The following is a 20,226-nucleotide window of genomic DNA, read 5'->3' as shown; positions in this document are numbered from 1 at the left end:
GTTTTAACCCTGAAGTGTCTAACACCAGACTCCTTCAATCTTATTTGGACCCACACGCAACCACTCTACTTTTCATTCACCAGATATTTTATATCTTTACTTCTGTTATCAAAAGACAGAAACAGAATTTCAGTCCTGACTTCCACTTTTCTAAGATCCCGTGTTCTTCCTCGCATGCACCTGCGGTGTGACTTCTTACACAACTTTAGGCTGAAGCCTGTCTCAAACTGGTGCTGTGCACGGTTCACTCCAACAGTTCTAAAAACATTTAAAAATGCATTAAACCAAGATCTTGTACGAGCATTAGTGCCAGTGATCCTCAAAGCTCTGTAAAACTATTGTCTTACCCATCTAAGAAAAAAACCTGCTGAATATGTGTGCTCTGACCCCATCTTGAATGGAAAACAACACACAAATAGTCTTTAAAAGGTTTGATTGTAGCATAATATAGGAGCTCAGAGCCTGTTCTCTCTTTTGTGCAAATGAGATCAGGGAACAGAGGAGAGACTCAGGGAGGGAATGACACTATGATAAAGTGGCCCCATAGGAGGATTTATTCACTTCCAAAAGCCCCAACTCGCCCATCTGCTGCCATCAGGAGAAAGCACTGAGCCACTTATCTCCAAATGTCTTCCAGCAGCAGCGCTTCCCCTTTCTGTGGGAAGCCCCGGGTGCTTTTTGCTGACTTGTGCTCAGCAGCCCTCCTGCCTCCCGTTTATATTAACACCAAAACATCCCCCCTTAAAGCTCTTATTTAGGAATTGCTCTTTACAGATAAGAGATTTGTAGGCCTGTTTCCCCGCTTAGACTAAAAAGTGTGCATCACAAACTGTTTCAAGGTCCCAAATCACTGACATTGGTGAGAAGGAACAATCTAGACATTTCATCTTACTATTGAAGCCTGGGGTTTTTAAACCATTTTAAAGACATCTATTACAGAACCATACAAAGTCAGCTCTTCTCCAGGGGTGAATACCTCGAGGAGGAGGAGGAAGCAGAAGTGGGTAAGTAGCAGCCGAGACATCGTTGTAGGTTACCGAACAGCATTAGTTTTACCTCTGAATGACATTATCACGTTGTCTGGAATTTTTTTCCATATATCTGAGCGTTCAAACACTTGGACTTTGCAGCAGGGATCTCAGGCAGAAGCACAGCTGCAGTGTTCAACAAAGTACAACTCTGTTCTCAAAATGACCATGCTTCTCATACTGCAGCCCTCTAAAAGCCAGCAGTTGTCATCCTCACCAGGCTGTTACAGGGTTCAAAACTCACATTTGCTTTTATGCATACTGAGGAACACCAAAAAACTGGGTTTAAATACTTTAATCCACACACTTTAATCTACAGAGAAATACAGTACAAATAACAAGACAACAAAAAGATGCATTAGGAAATTCAGTAACAGAGTCATTGCTGTGAAAAATCTGTATTTACAAACTTCTATGAAGAAGATGGAGCAGATGATTCTCAAAAGAGGTTTCTGGGAGCTTAAGTCACAAGAGCTAGGCCATGATACAACTCTCTGAAGACAAAAGTTTTCTTCAGTTTCACTGGTGTTAACGTGGCGTACCACCACAGAACTGGTGGAGTTCTGTGACTTCACTGAAGTTGCAGCTTCTTACACAGAACCTGGCCCGAGCACTCAGATAATACACATCACCCACATGTTCTGATTTGAGCAAACGTCACAGTTACGGGGGCAAGGGTATTATCACCGGCTTCAGAAACACTGGATGAAACCAATGAGGGTGCAAACAAAGCAGAGACTTTCATGAGACCTCCCACACTCACACTTCCTGTGCCTACGCAGCAAATAAAGAACACACTTCCCACATCTTGTGACTGAGTTTTACAGTAATACCTCCTTATCCTCTCATTTCAGCCTGCCGCCTTTTAAAAAACAAAGCAAAAACAATTTGGGATTTGAAAGCATCACTTGATGTCAGGAAAAAAAAAAAATTAGCAAATTCTGCTTTTAAACGTTTCTACTGGAGGTTCAATATTATGTTGGCTGGTTATTTCTTTGTAAGTAAGATCTCATGTACTTACAGCCGGGAGCGGTCCGGTTTGCGCTGAGGTTTTGCTCTCTGAGAGGCAGGAATGGTGCAGATGGCGTTTGCTTATGTTTGGGCACTAAATACTACATATCTCAAACTGCACTATAAGGAAACAACTGTTTCAAGAGTACACTGATCACTCCTTCCTTACTGTTCTGTGGGAAAACAAAAAAAAAAAATATTGAACCCCAAATGTCACCTTTCTCCATTGAAAAAAAAACTTAAGATGTTATAAATTCTACTTTTTGATCTATTACTTGCATTTTAAGCTCATTTTTTCCCTATTTAGTGCAACTTCAGAATATACGCATAAACACATTCAATACAAATCCTAAGTCACAGCATCACAGTATTTCCAAGCTAAAGAATAACAGTTTAAAAAAAAAAAGTTAACATGCTGGTATTTTCTTGTAAGTAATTATTACTAATTTAAAGTTACAGCTCTTAAAAGGAACATTTTTACAGTATTCTGATCACTAATTGCTAAATAGAAATAACTACTATACATATGTAAGTTACGAGCTACAAAAATAAAAATCCATTCTGTTTAACTATAAAAATCCTAGAAAGAAGATGGTTGGAGGTACTCTAAGGATTAAAACAGTTGGTAGCAGACAAACTGGCTTTTGAGGGATGTAAACTTTGAAGATACAGAATGCAATAAACTCACAATCTAAGTTCACACTTACTCTTAGAAAGAAAATTATTTTTATGCTGAAATCCACAAACAAGTTGCAAATGGAACATTGCAAAAAATTAATTACATACAGCAATAAGGGTATAGAGCACAGTAAAGAGGGCAGTATCAATGAGAAGCAAAGTAAAATTTTGAATACATTCATACTTTTGAACAGTTAAGGGCCGGATCCTCAGCTGATGTAAGTCCGCGTTAACATCACTAGGTTTTGTCAAGGCATGTGGCTTTACTCCAGCTAGAAGTCTCTCCCTGAGATGCCCAAAACCTGAACTGGGTATTCAGCACTTGTAGCGAGATAAGGAAATTTTGATCATGCCATGCTTTTAGAACTGTGGCCTAAGTGAGGTCGAAATAGAGAACATGTAAATTCTCTCAGTAGACTTAATTACTAAATGAACAAGTGGTCTCTGTTGTCTCATTCCTGTGTTCAAGAAGCAGCTATAATTTCTCAGAAAAAAAGAGCATTTTTAAGTAAGTGGTTCACATTCAACAGGATCAGTTATGTAGGGGTATTTTTACATCTCAAGATATTCTAGTTTACTCCTAACTGAAGGGTCAAATCTCTTTTAGAAAAGGAAGATAACTGCTAGTAGTCAGTATTAAATACAGAACAAAAAAAGGATTTTCAGTTAAAACACATGCAAAGATTCTGAAGTGTCCTACTCTTACCCATAGATTCACTAACTAGGTTACAGTGGCGCTCTACCAAAAAGTGTTTGTTGCCAAGTAAAAAAAAGAGTAACTACAATAACATTGATACCATTAACGCTGTTCACAGCTAAGGTATGGTGCTTTAAGCTTTGGGTTTTTTTTTTGTTTGTTTGTTTGTTTTTTATTTGTTTTGTTTTTTTAAACCAGTGAGATACAATAGCATACACTATAAAAGCTGTGAGCTTCAGTGCAACATTGTGCAGAACCAGAAGGAACTGGCCAAACTGAAACCAGAACCTTTAACTATGAGTTCTCAGAACCTGTAGAGAACAGGGAGGTTCCTCCCCAGCAGCAAAGCGCAAAAATTGTACTTTCAAAATAGGTCAAGGGAATGGGGAGCCTTTGGAGTCCTTTCTAATATCTTCCAGGTGTGGTGATGGTGACTGAAAAAGCCAAAGAGGTGCCTTACTGGGTTGAGAATAAGCTGTGTGAAGCCATTCCAACTTTCTTTCTGACAAGCTCACCAGCGCGTAGGATAAAGTGGATAGAAGAGAAGCTCACTGCCCTGATTTCAGCAGGGCTTTTGATACTGTCTCAAATGACATTTTTAGCTGAAAGTGAGCCAGCATAAAATGAGTAATTAAATGACTGCAGGAAAGAAGTACTTACTGAGCAGTTGTAAACATCAGCAAGACAAAGTGTACAGGGGAACAAATTCTCAACCTGAATCAGCTGAAGTTCCACAGGAGAAACTTTTAACTTACTCTTGGTGTAAGCACTGCCTCAAGAAAACAATTTTCTCCAAGTGTGTTCAAACATGGTAGCATTTTCTTTTGCAACCAGGAGAAACTCATGTCTGTTTTCCAAGAGCAAGTAATTAAAACTTCCAACTAAAGTAAATGATGTTTCAAGTTACTTAGTGCCTAAGAAAAGGCAAGACCTGGACAAAAAAAACCCTACAAAGCGACAACATCGAAAGCGAACATATAAGAAAAGTATCAAATTCATAAATTATGTTATACAGTCTTTACATTACAAATATGAAATGCAATTCATAACAGTGCTGAGAAAAATGTTCAAATTTGAACATAATTCCAAATTAATTTGAAATAAAAATATCACCATCGCAGTAGAAAGAAAACACAAGACTAAGTTCTTCAATAACTGCAATAATTCCAAATTCTAAAGTGCTGTTAAAAGTATGCTCTAAATACTACCCTAACTCTAGGAACAATAGACCTACTTAGGAAAAAAATACGTAAGTGCATGCCATTCACCTCAGCTGTTTTTGAAGATGAAGAATGCAAGTTTGGACTTCAGATGCCTTTTTAAAAAGTCCAGACATGGAGAAAGATCCAAGATGCAGACGGCATTTGAAACAGTTTAACTCTGATATGAATTGCTGAAGTGAAAACACAAGGTAAAACAAAGCCTATGACAAGAAGTTCTATGCACATGAAAATACACATTCCCATCCTCTCAACGTGCGTGTAAACAAGGGTGGTTTGAGCAAGGCAGGAAGCCGACTCACAGAAAGGCTCTCCAGACGAGTTTAAGTTTTTCGTATTGCATGTCACAGGATTGAGAACCTACAGCAAAGAAAGTTATTGGAATCTGACAACTGCAGTTAAGCCAGCGCATGCTGCAACAAAATTAAAAATAAACTCTGTGAATTCACTTTTGAGTGCTTGACAATTGATGTTATTATTCACCCTGTACATTTTACACAAAGGTATACTGCATGAAGACTGCCAGAAGAAACTATTCATTATCTGTCTTTTTGAAACATCGCTTTCCCTCTTTCTCCCACGCTAATCATTAGCAGGGTAAGGGACAATTCCGCAGCGCAGGACAGGAGAGCCAGCTGCACAGTACCCTCTTCTGGACAGAGAGTGTACTGCAGTATTTGCAGGTTCCCGAGCTTTTCACAAGAGCTACAGAGTAGGTATTTGTACTGGTGCTTTATGCACCCAAAACATTAAAAAAAAAAGCACATAACAGTTTTACACAGCACACACACGACAACATTCAGCAGCTACAGCTATATTACAAATTAGAAAAGTTCATTTACGCTAGCATTAGAATTTGGGAGCCCACTGCTGACATTTACTGTCTGCGGTTAGACTAAAACTTAAAACAGTTTGATCAAAGTAACTCAAAACAGGTTTTAACCCAATTTGCAACATACTGGAAAGGCGGATACATTGAAATCAAAGGACAGCATGTTGGAAACAGCAAGACTTCCCAACGAATTCTAGTGCTAACACTGTATGTTTAAAAACAACTTTTTGTTGTCATGCAGATGACAGCTACATATCGTTACAACAGAAGGATGACCCCAGGTCTGATTGGGAAGTGGACACTTCAACCCTACAGAATGTTCTTCATACCATAAATAATACAGAGTGTTCTCCATACCATAAATACAATTTTACAAGAGGCTTCCCCATGCTTACAATGGCTACGTTTGCTACCTGTCATTTGCTGCATCACTAACAGTCAATTTGTGAAACACAAACTTCTTCACTTCCACATGCAAGAAGGGGATGATCCATCCAATATAAACAAGACCATTTACCAGGGGTTTTCCAAAACAAGCGCCCGATTAGATGCTACTTTCACTTCTCACACTCCTTGTTTCTCCAAAAGGAATGATGGGATTTACATTTCCCAAAGAGGATTTCACACATTTAGAACTAGACTACCAGCAAGCCACAGTAAGTGGGAGGATCCTGCCTGCACAAACATAGTACACCATCACTGGTACCCAGCCAGGCAAAGCCCGGGCGGAGAAGCCAACTCACCTACTGTGAAAAAGGGAGGCTTTCAAAGTCTCGGCATCAATTATTTTTTTTCTAGATGTCAGGAGTTCAAGGAGTGAAGTTTTGAACAGAAAGTTTCTTAGGCTATAAAAGAATTTGAATAATCATCTGATCAACTTCAGGTAACTCTTTAAACTGTATTATGAAGAGTTTAGATTAAGTAGCCAGTGGCATCATTTCTCTTGAGAAAATACCGCCTTTCATAGCACATACCCTGCTTTTTCAGAGACTTGTCATTTATTTGTAAACAATAGTTACTTAAGAACCATAGCATGGAACTTAACTATTTTTAGGATGCTGATGGTTACAAGTTACTAAAAAAAAAATAAAAAATATTAGTAACTTAACTAGTAAGATTTTTGAAGCTAATACAAATTGAACCTCAGAACTGAAAAAAAAAAAGGTAGTGGATTTATCTAAGTATACTTTTGTGTATTTTAAACACTTTTTACATAGATTTAATTATCAATTTGTTCTCTATATTTACATACAATAAAATAATTAAGATGAGGCGTATAATCATAGAATGGCTTGGGATGGAAGGGACCTTGAAGATCACCTAGTTCCAGCCCCCCTTCCCTGGGGTATAAGGCTAATGAATATGGAATTTACAAATGGCTTCTGCTTTACAGTTCATTACGCTCTAATCACATTTTCAGACAGCTATAAATTCACTGATAATCAGTAGTATTGAAGATCTAGTACATACATTTTCTACAACGAATACCATCAAGTTAAAAATGCTCTCCAAAGAGGATTACAATTAAAAGATTTAAAAATACTGACTTTGACAAGGTTTCAATAAATTATTTTAAAATATAAAGAGTTCTTATCACCGTCAATGCAAATTTCATTTTATAGATTGTTGAAAAACAGTTTAATTTTACAAAACCTAGAAACATACCCTACTTTACCCCTCACTTTCAGTTAACACAAAGAAAAAAGGAGGAAAAAAACCCAACAAAGATTGGGGGAGTTCTGACAAAAGCAGCAACACTCAAAGTTCAGACCAAAGCTCTCAACTTCTCTTATGATCTTGGCTTACACAGTAGACAGTCAGCATAAATTCTCTTCCCACTTGGAAGATCACCTTCATGACTCAACTGGACTTAACTGAATTACTGAGTGACAAATTTTAAACCTCAACTCATAGCTCTCACCTGCTGCAAGCTTAAAATACCTACAACAGAAGAGAAAAAAAACGAAGCAGATTTTTAACCATGGAGCTGTTTTCACCTGAGAAGCTTTTAACCTGAGAAGCTTCAGATATACCAAACTGAGAGTTTCTGTGCACTGTTGTATATGCTCCTAACTTTTACTATCAGTACAGACCACCAATCTTTTTCTTGCCCTATATTCAGATGGGAAATGAAGTTTCAAGTCAAACAAGGTACCTCTGACCCCCTAAGAGCCAGTCAGAAAACAAATGCTTCCATGCTTTTTGTCACGATTAAATTATACACATGAAGGCCAGAACTTGTTAATCTTTGCAAACTTAGCTCTCAACCTCCACAGTTAAAATTGAAACAGTTAACAGACTGACTTAGTATTGATCATTTTCAGGTAATTACGAAGCAAGATCTTTAACAAGACTTTAAAAAAACCAAACAAACTGTATTTGCCACTCATCATTATTTCCTTAAAACCCTCCTCTAAACAGCTAAAAAAAGACAGCTCCTTTGTCCAAGTTTTCCTCCAAAAAGCCTCCTCAAGAACTATGATGTTACTATTTACAAAAACTAGAATTAGCCTCTCACTGAACTGAAGCAGAGTCAGTCACAGGATCGTTCAGTGCAAGTCATGGTACAATTATTTGGAAGTTGTAGCTTAGGTACTCGGGACCTCAGGAGTACTCTACTATGACTTACAAAGCCACTGGAAAAGGTCATTCACTAACAGAACATTTCCAGAAACCTTTGGTCCAAAAGCATCTTTTCTTGCTAACCATCTTCCCAAGAGCTCCCAGATCCTGCACTCTCCCAGCCAAGCCTACTACACCTGCACTGCACCAGCAGGCGCACAGAGAAGCGTTTGTCTTGCTCCCAAAAAGAGATGGCAGCCAGGAGCAGGCTGTTGTTGGAAAATCAGCCCACATCCTACTTGGTCTGGTTTTCTGCTCTGGAAACTGTTCTGGAGAAGTGGGCAGATGGAAGGAAGCAGGCCAAACTTCCAGCTGTTCCCCTTTCTAAGGGTATCAAACATTTTGCATGCTATATTGTGTATGTGCAGAAGATCTGATTCCATGGCAAGGAAGGGCTGCCATACCTGTCTCTCTCCTGCCACCAGAGTAACTCACTCCAGCTAGAAAGGCTGGGCATCACCACCAATCTAAAAGGCAAAACAGTTGTGGTAATTCAGCTGTGAACATTTTAATGAATGTAAAAGCATGGCTTTTTCCTCAGCTCTAGTTCATTCACAGGTATGAACCTTACGGCTAGATTAGGCATTCTCAGTGTTTTTAAAGAGCTGAAGTTCATCACTGTATTATATTAAATTCTGCAAAATCTATACATCTTCATCTGTCTGTTCTCTCACGTGGTCTTGCTCAGACATGCTGGAAGCGTCGTCATCTGTTTGTTCACCCGAGTGATACAGCATCAGTGCATGTGTCTTATGAGTTATGGTAACAGTGCAGGGCCCCTGAGCCCACGGCTCTCCATCCACCTGCATCGGCATCTTTGAACTCTTCAAGATCAGCTGGCATTAAATAGAAGAACACACAATCATAGCAGTTCAAAGTAGCTCTGAAGATACCTTTTACAACTACAATATACTGATGGTGCACTTTTTCAGCCTGGGCAGGGAGAAACTTAGTATGTAATTAGTTGCACTCATAGGCCACCAAGCACAGCAACAGAGGACTGTGAATTATGACATTTTTACTAAGCGAGAGAAACATCTAGCTCAACTGCAAACAGCAACTTCAGATCAGACAGTTGAGCGCTTGAGATTCTATGTTATGTATTCAAAAAAATTTAGGGGAAAACAGGTTCATAAGCACCACTTACCCTCACTGTATGTGCCTGCCCTAGGCGAACAGGATTTGCGAGTTTCACCTGAATCTGGGCACAGTGGAAAGAACCATGAACGCCAACAACTTCCAGAAGTCCATCATCATGTCTACGAGTTAAAAAAGGAGACTCTTTTAAGTGATGCTTGTGAGCTCTAGAATACCTGTCCAACTAATACACAGTCCTTTTATGGCTACTCCTAGAGAGAAGACATATGTTATTGTACAAATGTGTTTATCTATTTGTGCTGGACAAGTCACACTGAACAGCAAAGGAAGCCATACAAAGATGCAAGTATGGAGCAATACACCAGCCGGCACACCCTAGCTAGCTTCTGGAAATTATGGATATATGACTGCCCAAGTGCATCACCGTGCATATTTAAGGCCCACCAGTGGATTTCTCTTCCATAAATTTGTACAAATTTTTGTCTTTTCACTCAGTTATTAATCTACAGGAACATCTTTTAATGGCTTAATTTTTTTTAGATTTTGGTAAAGGACCTCGCCCAAATATTTTTTAGAAATCCAGGATCATAAGCCTTGTAACAGAACTATGAAGTATATTTAGATATATGGCTTCTGAAGAAGGAAGTCACAAAAAGGAATAACTAATGCACCCACCTATTCTCCTCTTTAGTATTGCTCCATCCAACTTACTCAAGCATAGGAGTCAAATTTTTGGCTTGCTTTGTTTTTACTTTATATTTTAACCTCTATTAAGACGTGTCTTTCTATATTCTGAAATGGATACATCTTATACTTTTTGGAAGCTACCTTTATTTTTAATAGCCTCTTCAACGCTACTACTTAATCATGCCAGACGTTTTGAGAAGGTCTGAAAAAAACCCAAACTTGATGTGTGGGATGCACTTAGTCCAAGTCTCTAACATGAGGAAAATAAAAAATCTGAGACAGCATACTGTCACAAGGAAACCTTCTGACTTTCAGACAAGTCTGACTACATAAGCACATAACACATGCAGAGAACTGCTTACACTACAAGAACCGTTAAAAGAAAAAAGGGAAAAAGATGCACTGCATACCTCGCCAAGGGGTAAGGTTCATCACCCATTCCTTCCCAGAGCCTGCAGCCACCTCCCCAGTATCCAATATTCAGGACGATGATGCCTTCCAAATTGGGCAACTCTATTCTCTCACCATCCAACTCTAGCTTTAAAAGACACACAAAAGTTAATTAATGTGGATCAAATTCAGTAGCTCAATATATGCTAGTTATTCTCTTTATGCATTTAATAGGCTTCCACTTGAAGAAAAACTGGCCCTGTACAAGAAGAATGTGTTTTCTTTTCAAACTTTAAAAAAATTACTTCTGATTTCACATGATATCCTAAGCTGTAATAAATTTCTGTTAATAGAGAAAAGAAAAAAGAACTCTCACTTAAGTAATTCTCTGGTGTCAAGGCAAATTTTATTTGAATGTCAGTACTTCAACTCACAGAACTGGCTGAGTGAAGGCCAGAAAAAAATTTAGTAATTTTCAGTAAACTCAAAGACATGAATTCCATCAAGTAAGCTGCAGATAGCAAAAGGAACATCAAAAATAGTTTAAGTCCAGAGCCATTCTTATACAAGTGTATAAGAATGTAAACTGCAAAGCTTTTCCCCTCTTCTGTTACAAATTAAGTTTTTACAACTCCACTGATTGTCCAGAGAATAAGCAAGTTAAAAAACTTACCTCAACCTTTTTGTTAAGATCTTTACATTCTTGTACTAAGCAGTCTTTGGTTCCATAAAAAAAATAAACAGCCTATAAAAAACCCAAAAACAAACCCGGGAGATCAGAAAATACTGTTAGAAAAAGACAATACATATGAAGAGTATTTGAAATATTCACGTATAGTATTGTTCTGAAAACCTTATCTAAAATTCATACGTAACATGTATGTGCATCCTTCAACTAAGCTCTCTCCATGAGATAGGCTACAACTTGCATAAGAAACTTCCTTTCCACTTTAAAAAGAAATAGGCAACGTCCTTAACCCATTAAGTTTCAACGCAAATGAAACATTCTAAACAAAAACTGAACAAACAGCATATTCCGTAAGCAAGTAGGCAGAGGCCAGCCAGAACACTTATGAGTGGGCGGGAAACACGTTTTACCCATGGAATCCCCTCCCCAAGAAAAATGAGTTCAAACTCTTAAAATGGCATGAGACGAAGTAGGGGAATAAAGCAAAAAATAGCCTTAAGTCAACAACTACAAGGAGAAAACGTCACTTTACCAAACGCACCTTATTAATAATTCTGCTGGAAAACAGAGAGGGAGTCTTCTCACGATGAGCATGAAAATTTAAAGCCATGAGAGCATCAGGTCCTATAGAAAAGTAGTTGTTCATTGTGAATACCTGTAAGACAGAACTTCTAGTTATGGTCTTATTAAATATTATTATTACAATTTAAAAGTCACAGTATTTAATGGGAAGTAGGTAACCAGAAAAATAAGTATAAGTAGACAGGTATTCTATAGAATCCATATTTATACTTGCAAACCATACCTTTGGTTTCCTTAAGTTGTAGTATCCTTTGTTTGTTACTTGAACCTTCCATCTGAAAAACAACAGCCGTTACTTAGTGTCATGAAAGACTGTTCTCACTTAGTATCAAAGCTGTAGTTAGGAATCTCATATCTATACTGGGATCAAGTCAAAAGATTCAAATTTAGTTAAATTATGAAAGAGTTAAGCCTTGCAGAAAAATGAAATAAAAAACTAATTTTGGACCTTAGTTATTTTGCAGTTCCCTCCAGCAACGCTTGTGTTTCTTTACATATACTGCTACAACTGGATATCAGTAGAGCTATAGTAGTATTTGGTTCTACAGAATTTATCTTTTCACTGTTACCTACCTGTCTAGTTTGATTCCATCTGCCTCCATGACGTTTTGTAAGATTTGTTCTACAGGGACTTCTCCAGCATAACCTGCACCCCAGCCCAGTGTATTAGACAGGTCATTACCTGTTCCCAGAGGTAAAATTGCAACTTGGGGAATATAACGTTCTTGCCCCTAGGATACAAAAACACTGCATATTAGCTTGTTCTTCAACTCATTTTCTCCCTTTTATCCTCAAACGTTCAGGTTAGATAAATACCATTGATCTTTGCGGCAGCTTGTTACATAGTGCAGAGCAATAGAGCTGGCAGCATCAGTATAGCAGATGGCACGTTTGAGTACTTACCATAGGGATAATGCAAAGGAAGGAAATGTCAAACCATTGTGAGAAGAAGAGAGAATACAAAGACAATATGGAAACAATGCGTTAATAATACTGAACAGAGTATTCCTTCAAGAGCGGTGCTTTGGATCTAGAAGTGGAAGCCTGAACTTCTCATCCGATCTCTTGATAATATGCTGCTGGTAAATTACTAACACCGTTACTGCACAGACCTCTCAGAAGTGATATCAACACTAAAAGAGAGCTAACACACAAGGCTGTGAATCGTAACCATACACAAAAATGTTCTTATAAGACTGAAATAAGGTTAGGTCTAAAACAACAGATGCACATAAACCTAGAGTATTCAACCACGGGAATTCACATACTCAAAGAAGGAAAGTCAGTATCTAAGTTCCAGAGATGCCACATACACACACAGATCAACTGTCCTCAACAGATGGAGCAGATGATAATCACCTCTGCAGATCGCAGAGTGACAGAAGTAGACATTCAAAATGGCCACCTTAGCAAAGGTCTTTGCTCTCTTTACTACAAAAGGCTGAACAGTTATTTCAGATGTACTACAGCCTTTGAAACTCAGCTGTGAAATGTACTTGCAATAAGCAGCATTACAGTTATTTTCTCAAGAAGAGTTATCAGCCAGGTAACCTGTATTTAAAAGTCACGATAAATGAAAGGAGCAAATAACCTACTGCTGATAATACAAAGGTTTTGCTGATAATCTCAACAGTATTTATGTAACTGCAATCGCTCTATTTGAATACTTTGAAATAAAGAAAAACCCAGATTTCATCAACTATATGGCCCCTGAGGGACAATATATCAAGTGTCTAAGACCAAATAACCATATACTTATATTCATGAACCTTCATAGTTACACTTTGTTACATTTCTACTTTATCAGTACATAAAATTCTCAAAACAGCTCAGTTTGACTATGCATGAAATTGTAATAGTGGCCTTCAACTACAACATTTCACATACTAACAAGGAAGCTGCAGGAAAAAAAAAAGAAAAAAAAAAGACACTGATATAAGAGTAACTTTCTTCCTTTTATCACTAGAGAACATTTTATCAGGTAAAGCACTAAAGCCCTACTAATTATTCTTCATTCTTAACTTTCTCAGGAGTTCTTAGTAGTACCCTGTAAATTGGAATATCTTCCATTTCAAATCAACAGGAAATATACAGCTTATTTTTTCCTTCTCTACTTGCTATTAACAGGTGAGGCTGCAGGCTGACAGATGATTTAGAATATGTGAGAAGGTGCAGAGGCAAACTACTGCCCTCATTCATGCACTGGCAATACAACCAGTATAGCCAGCAAAATTACGCTGTTATTATAAAAGATAGAGTGTGCTGGGAGAAATAGGCACTCAGAACACATTAGCCATTATTAGCAATGCCACTTATGATGAAATAAATCTGTTTAGACAAAAAGAAAAGAACAATGCATAAAATATTATGCAGCTTGTTATTTTCTTGTGTTACAGAAAAGAATGACTTTAAATATCACTTAAAATGTAAAGCTATCATATTTTTCCTGAATTACAGAGACCCATAACAAGTCCCCCCCCGCCCCTTCCCCAATATGAATAAGCAATTCTGCAAATATTTCTCTGTAGGCTTATTCAGAAAGATTAAAACATTAAATGCACGTAAGAGATCAGGTGTAGCACTTCAGCAGCTCCAAAACTCATTTCACCATAAGACATCTTTTAATACAAAACACAATACCTTTATCTTCATTTCATCAATCGCATCCAGCACCCAGCCTACTGTGCCGTCCCCACCACAGACAAGGACCCTGACAGCGTTGCAAGGCAGCAAGGTACAAAGCTGGAGTGCTTTAGCAGGTGCAATTTTGCTTAGATCAAAAACCTAGAAGAAAGGAAAACCAGAAGTTCCGTAAGTTCACAGAACACGACTCAGGATTTGCCTCACAGATTCACGACTTCAAGAAGTTCATTCTAACGCAAAACAAAGATTCTCCATTTATAATATTTTATCAGCAAATGAGCTGTCTTGGCTTTTTTGGGAAGCCAAATCCACAACAGAGCTCCAGCTGCCTCACTAGTAATAAATGCCATGGATAAACCAAGCTGACAGATTCCTAAGAAAAGGCTGCATCTAGAGGCATTACGATGAATTCTGCAAAGATGAAAGACTTCAGATAAAAGTTATTTTTAAATACTCGGCATACGAAGAGGTTTATTCTTATTGGGATGCATTTAAAACACACACATAGCGATTTCCATTAGGCTGTATTCTAAGGCTGGGTTTTGAACTTCAAAGGAAGAGTGTTAAGGTGCAGCCAGGAAATCCAAGGAACAGCTAACTGCCTTACATCAACATCCTGTGCCATCCCAGTGGATTTTAAGGGGAAAGCGACAACAGAAAGCAGCAACTGTAATCACTGACGTTCTCACAAGTAAAGTGAGTACTTCAACTAATACAGGTTTCAAATTGAAAAGACCCAAATATTTAATTTCATAAAAATTGTACACTGTTTCGAGAGACAGATATTTATAATTAACAGAATTACTATATTACTATAAATAAAACCTGGACCAGTATTAGAACCATAACAAACTTGGGGCGGGGGGGGGGGGGGGGGGAGGAGGAGGCTCTGCACTTTCAGTCTCTCTCTATAAAGCTATTCTTTCTAAAAGAACAAACCGCATGAGTTTGTTTTCTTTACTGATCTTCCACAAGACCCTACTGCCATTGTGTAAGCAAAGTAAAGTTTATTCTAATTTAAACTTTTATTTTGTTATAGTGGCTTTTGTTATAGTGGTAAATACCTGAACGGGGTTCAGCAGAATTTTAAATTCTCCTAGTAAAGTTTCACCCATGTTGTTTCCACTACGAGTATTAGCCAGTATGATTACTGGCATCCAGTGTTTTCTGCAGTAAGGTACTACCTGCAAAAAGGTAAAAGTCAATCAATCACACAAATGCTGCACGTTTGAAAGTGTTTAAACCCTTGCTACAAAACCTGTCCCCTGTAAGTGCTGAAATGAGGGAGTTACCAGTTAGTCTGAAGTAGTCAAAACAAATACTCTGACACACCAAGGCTGAAGACTTCTGTTCTACAGTGCCCAGGACAACAAACATTACAAAGTTATGAACATAGTACTAGAAAAATCACAAAATATTCAAGGAAGTAAGGTACCCAAATCTCAGTGTTGTTTTAGAATAACAAAACCCAAACGTACGTTCATGCTTCAACTACCATGTTAATAAAATGACAAACACCTCCAAATTAACACTGCAAGTACTTCATAGATATTGAAACATTTACCTGATAGTTATTAACCTGACAACGTACTGAACTAAAGTTTTAATGTGTGGGAGATTTTTTTTTTTATTAAATATATTATAAAACAAAGAAGTAGTAGACGATTACCTTTTCATAATTGGTTCTTTTATCTTTACGCATCTGGTTGATTGTAGACAAATAGTATGGTGGAATAATTAAGTCTCTGAATTCTCCAAATGTACACTCCTCAGTCTTTAAACAATCCATCATGCATTCATCATGTACAGTGTACTGACACCACACACATCTGGAAAAAAGACCAAAAAACATGAAAAAACGGACAGGCACATCGATTTTGCTCATTTATTTTTAGATAGACTAACTTTCTGAAAAGTACTTATACTTACATGCAACATTGTAAGTAATATTTTAAGCACCTTACAGAGAAAACCAAGCATTCCCTGGAAGTTTACATGACTATGTATTGGCTACAGAAAATTACGTAACTTAGTCATGTGCTTGCAAGTCTAGAAAAACATTTGAATTCTGTGGAAAAAACCCCAACAGTTTTAAAGTCATTCTATTTTTTTTAATTCAAAAAACAGGTGCTATAAATATCCTCTTGCATTGTCTGCAATATTAACAGTTACAGTGAAAGCTTGCATAAGAAACTGAACTATCCATCCTTAAAGAGCACATATAAAACACTAGAGTTCAATAAAGTGTTACTAGTAACATTAATTAATAAATTTCTTAAGGTTGATAACACCCCTTTAAGTCTGAAACCTAAAAGGTTACACAATACCATACAAGGCTGATGGGATTTTGTTATGCAAAACTGCTCAGCTTTTTGACCTGTTCTAAAAGCTGTCCTGGAAAATGGACTAGAACAAGAGGAAATACTGCAATATCCACTGCCAGCCTCTGCAGAATGTTAATCCTCATTTGCTACATCCAAAGCCTTGGTTTAAGCAGCTGTCAAAGCTATTTTTGTAGTCCTTCTGACTAATCCAGCACACAACTAGAGTAACGACGATACCTGCCTTGTACTGTGACTTTGTTTTCCTCTTCTTCCTTCCTTCCTTGCCTCCAAAATCCTCTCCTATGCACTCTCTCTGTCAAGGTTTTATTTCTGATAGTATGGTCATTTACACTGTAATTCTGCTTACTTACCAAGCAATTTCACAACGTCACATAGAAGCAAAGCAAAGGCTAGCAGAACTTATGCTGGAAACCTGACATCCTTTGAGAAGGCTGAAGTTAACACTTACACTGTGCCCAGTACCTGGACCACCAGCACTATATTTCCACATGACGTGCCACTATGTGTCATGGTGACAACTTTGCAAGCAGCCTCACTGATAACACTGCAAGCCGATTCAACCGTTCCTTGAAAATTTTTTTTACACTCATACCACAAACTTTAACAATAGATTACAGTAGCTTTTAAAACTTTGCATCAGATGTTTTTAAGCATCCTTAAAAATGAACTTGAATCAGATATAGGCCAGTTGTTTGTCCTAGTTACACTGAGCAGATGCCGATTTTGAAGGAATGCGTACACATTTTGGTGCTCTGAATTGAGCTGTGTCACCTAAATTGCTCAGGCTATCCAGTGTACAAATGACAAGTGCATTAGAACCTTCTTAAGGTCATCCCCTGAAATATAAACTCTCTTGGAAATAGAGAGCCTTCTATATGTAATTATACAGTAGCTAGCACATCATACTGGACTAATGCAATTAAGATAACAAGTGAACATGAGATGTGATGTCATACTCCTAATCTATGACTCAAATTACCCACAAGCATCCATTTTAATTTTAGGTTCTTTGAAGTTGTTTTTTTAACAGAGTTTCATATTTGACTACTGCAGGATCTCTTTTGGGGTAATGTGTTCCAGTAACCCTGCGGAAAACACAATACTGATATGGCATCGTGCTTCCTCATACAAAGCCAAAGTCCCTTGCAGTACCTGTAGTCGCAGAGCTTGGGCTGTGTGCCGCACTGTTGTTTGCATATCATACAGCAGCTGCAGAGGGGGACATTGCCCCTGATCCAGTGGTGTGGCATAGAGCTGTGGGCTCCACCATTGCTCCTCATCATAATTTCCTTGCAGAGAAAAAGCTGGTCGGCCTTCTTGAGGCATCCTTCGCTGACACGCAGCCCGCAGCAGTTGCAGAAAGCACCCTGAAGGATGTGCTGAGCACAGACGCAGCAGTAGGAGGGCTGGCCGAAGAGGTCTGTGTAGTGCCAGTCATGCTTGCTCTTGCGAAAGATGTCTCGTATTAGCACCTGCCGCCGGGACCGCTGGAAACTGCACCACAAGGTGATCAGCACCGGCAGGATCACGGCGCACAGAGTCCAAAACACCAAGCTCCAGTCTGCCACGACCGAGGAGGCCGTGCTGCCGTTGCTCTCTGTCCCTTCCATTCCTCAGCAGCTCACTCCCACCAGGTTAACCCCTCGCACCAGCCGGGCAGACAGCAGGGCTGGACTGGGAACGGTCCCTTAGTTCAAGAAGCCAACGCGCAGCTTCATGAAGCATCTTTTAATCCCTTATTAGGGCTAAGCACCTATTTCCCCCCACACCTGACCTACCCACCAGCAGAAGGGTTTCAGCGCCGGGTGAGAGGGGCTCCTTCGCTGCCTGCCCGGGCCTAGCGCAAGGCCGGCGCCGCCCGGCCTCCTCCCGGCCCGGCCCGGCCCGGCCCGGCCCGGCCCTTCTCTCGCCCGCTCCCCGCAGGCACCAGGCTGGACTCGCCACACGGCTCCGGCTGCCCGCCGGCGCCCCGCTCCCACTCAGGCCTCTCTGCGGCGAGGATGGGGGGGAACACGGGGCGGACCGGCCCCGTCCCCTCACGCCGGCTCCCCTCAGCCGCCTCCCCGCTCTGGGGGCCGCCGCCCGCCCTCACCCCGCGCCCGCTTCCCCCCGCGCGGCGCGGGCTCCTGGCGGCGAGTGCCGCCTGCGCCGGGCCGAGGGGCGGCGGGGATGCGCGGGGCGGCGGAAGCGGAAGCGGCGGAGGGCGGTTGCCAGGAGACGGGCGGGCGGGTCGGTCGGTCGGTCGGTCCGTCACCGCGTTATCGCGACTCGGGGTCTGTCGCCAGCGGCCCCCGACAGCAGCTCCGCTCGCCGGGCCGCGGGGCCGCGGCGGGAAACCCGAGGCGAAGGGCCTCGGTAGAGGCGGCGGCTGAACGGGCTGTGGGCTGGATTATCGCACCCACAAGTGCTTTTCCCCCCATAATTTGACTTTATGTGTTACGCTGTTTCCCCTGTAGCAGTTCTAAAAACAAATAGTTGCTGCAGGTTTTTGCACTTCTCGAAAAATTACGTAAATCCCTACAGTATACATAACATTTCTTGGATTTTAGGCTGTTGGTGTCTTAAAACATGCTGGAAAATGCAAGTGCTCCACAGTTTGCCAGAACTCCGGTTTCCAAGAGAAGCCCCATAATGGGAGGTCAGACCCCAGAACTGCCCCTGAACCGCTTCATTTCCATCCCCTGTGTTGGCTCCGGTCAAGCCCTGGCACTGACAGCACTCAACGATTTAGCCCACGATTATGTCAGATTTTTATAAACTCACAAATAGTTGTGCGAGCAGTTGAGCTGCTCCAGCCAAGGAGACATGCCTGGCTGGTGTGTGCCGAAGCTGAGGACACCCCGAAGGTGTCCGTCCACAGGGGACATTCACTGAGCCCCTCTCTCTGACCTGCTGTTTGGTTTTCTTAATCCTTAACGTTTTTGGGACCCACAGCTCTTTGCCAGGTTTCACTGAAACCGGCTGACTTGTGTATGCATGGTGGCACAGGCAGAATGAACACCCCTTCTTTAGGAAATGCGAAGGCAGATGTCAGAAGGGCTGCCCGGAGGCCAGGGGATGTGCTGCACCTTTCCCTCCAAGGGGAAACGCTAATTACTGATGTCCTTGCATGAGAGACGCTGATGAATTCTGACTCCCTATTTCATACGTGATACTCCAAGGGACACTTAACTTCTTTTCCTGCGACAGGTGATGCTGGTGCCGTATGTCCAGTGCTGCTCAGGAAAGGGGTGGGAGGCCACATTTCTCAAGGCAGAAACTCGCTGTTTGCAATCATGTTTGTTAACCCATATTCTTACTTCACACTGTTTACTAGTTAAGGACATTTGAAGTCCTGTTTTCTACTAACTTGTCCTGAAAAGAGAAGAATTATGTGAGCTTCATTTGTATGGTTCTCTCAATCTGATAAAAATCTCTCCGCTGTGTTTTCCAGCAGTGATAATTTGGCTTTGCTAGAGTTAAACCACATTAATACATACTTCTGCGCTGGAGTAAAGTTAGAGACAATTTTTGAAAAAGGGGCCCCTTTGTGGCTGCCTTTGAGATTAACGTTCAATAATTGGCAACTGTTGCTTTTAAAAAACAATCATTCACCTTCGGCACCCAAAACCATTGCTTGCTATGCTAAAGGTAAGGTGATGTGTTTTATTTTCACACATTTAAAATATCCAGTGTAACTCTGAAGCCTGAGGTGGAAAAAAGGTC

At 40.1% G+C, this 20,226-nt stretch overlaps 1 protein-coding gene across 5 annotated transcripts; it reads right to left on the bottom strand.

Moving 5' to 3' along the window:
• Nucleotides 1-1,080: 1,080 nt before the first annotated feature.
• DGKE (diacylglycerol kinase epsilon) lies at nucleotides 1,081-18,673 on the bottom strand. Of its 5 annotated transcripts, XR_008469435.1 has the most exons (13): nucleotides 17,674-18,673; nucleotides 15,846-16,005; nucleotides 15,241-15,360; nucleotides 14,174-14,317; nucleotides 12,107-12,264; nucleotides 11,757-11,808; nucleotides 11,493-11,606; nucleotides 10,937-11,008; nucleotides 10,284-10,411; nucleotides 9,236-9,347; nucleotides 8,493-8,924; nucleotides 6,210-6,311; nucleotides 4,924-4,994 (listed from the first exon to the last, which is right to left on the bottom strand). XR_008469435.1 is itself a non-coding variant. In XM_054221872.1 (11 exons), exons 1-11 carry the CDS (start codon nucleotides 18,129-18,131, stop codon nucleotides 4,734-4,736), a joined length of 1,779 nt encoding a protein of 592 aa, XP_054077847.1. In that variant the 5' UTR covers nucleotides 18,132-18,673; the 3' UTR covers nucleotides 1,081-4,733. The 5 variants fall into 5 exon arrangements, 2 of the variants coding, with proteins under 2 accessions (XP_054077847.1, XP_054077848.1); XR_008469433.1 differs by having other exon boundaries at nucleotides 4,852-6,311; XR_008469434.1 differs by having other exon boundaries at nucleotides 4,919-4,994; nucleotides 6,210-8,924.
• Nucleotides 18,674-20,226: the final 1,553 nt, after the last annotated feature.

Source organism: Rissa tridactyla, chromosome 15 (assembly GCF_028500815.1).
Source record: "Rissa tridactyla isolate bRisTri1 chromosome 15, bRisTri1.patW.cur.20221130, whole genome shotgun sequence".
Taxonomy (NCBI): Eukaryota; Metazoa; Chordata; class Aves; order Charadriiformes; family Laridae; genus Rissa; species Rissa tridactyla.
The sequence above is the reverse complement of the archived record's forward strand: the minus strand, read 5'-3'. Positions and strand labels throughout refer to the sequence as shown.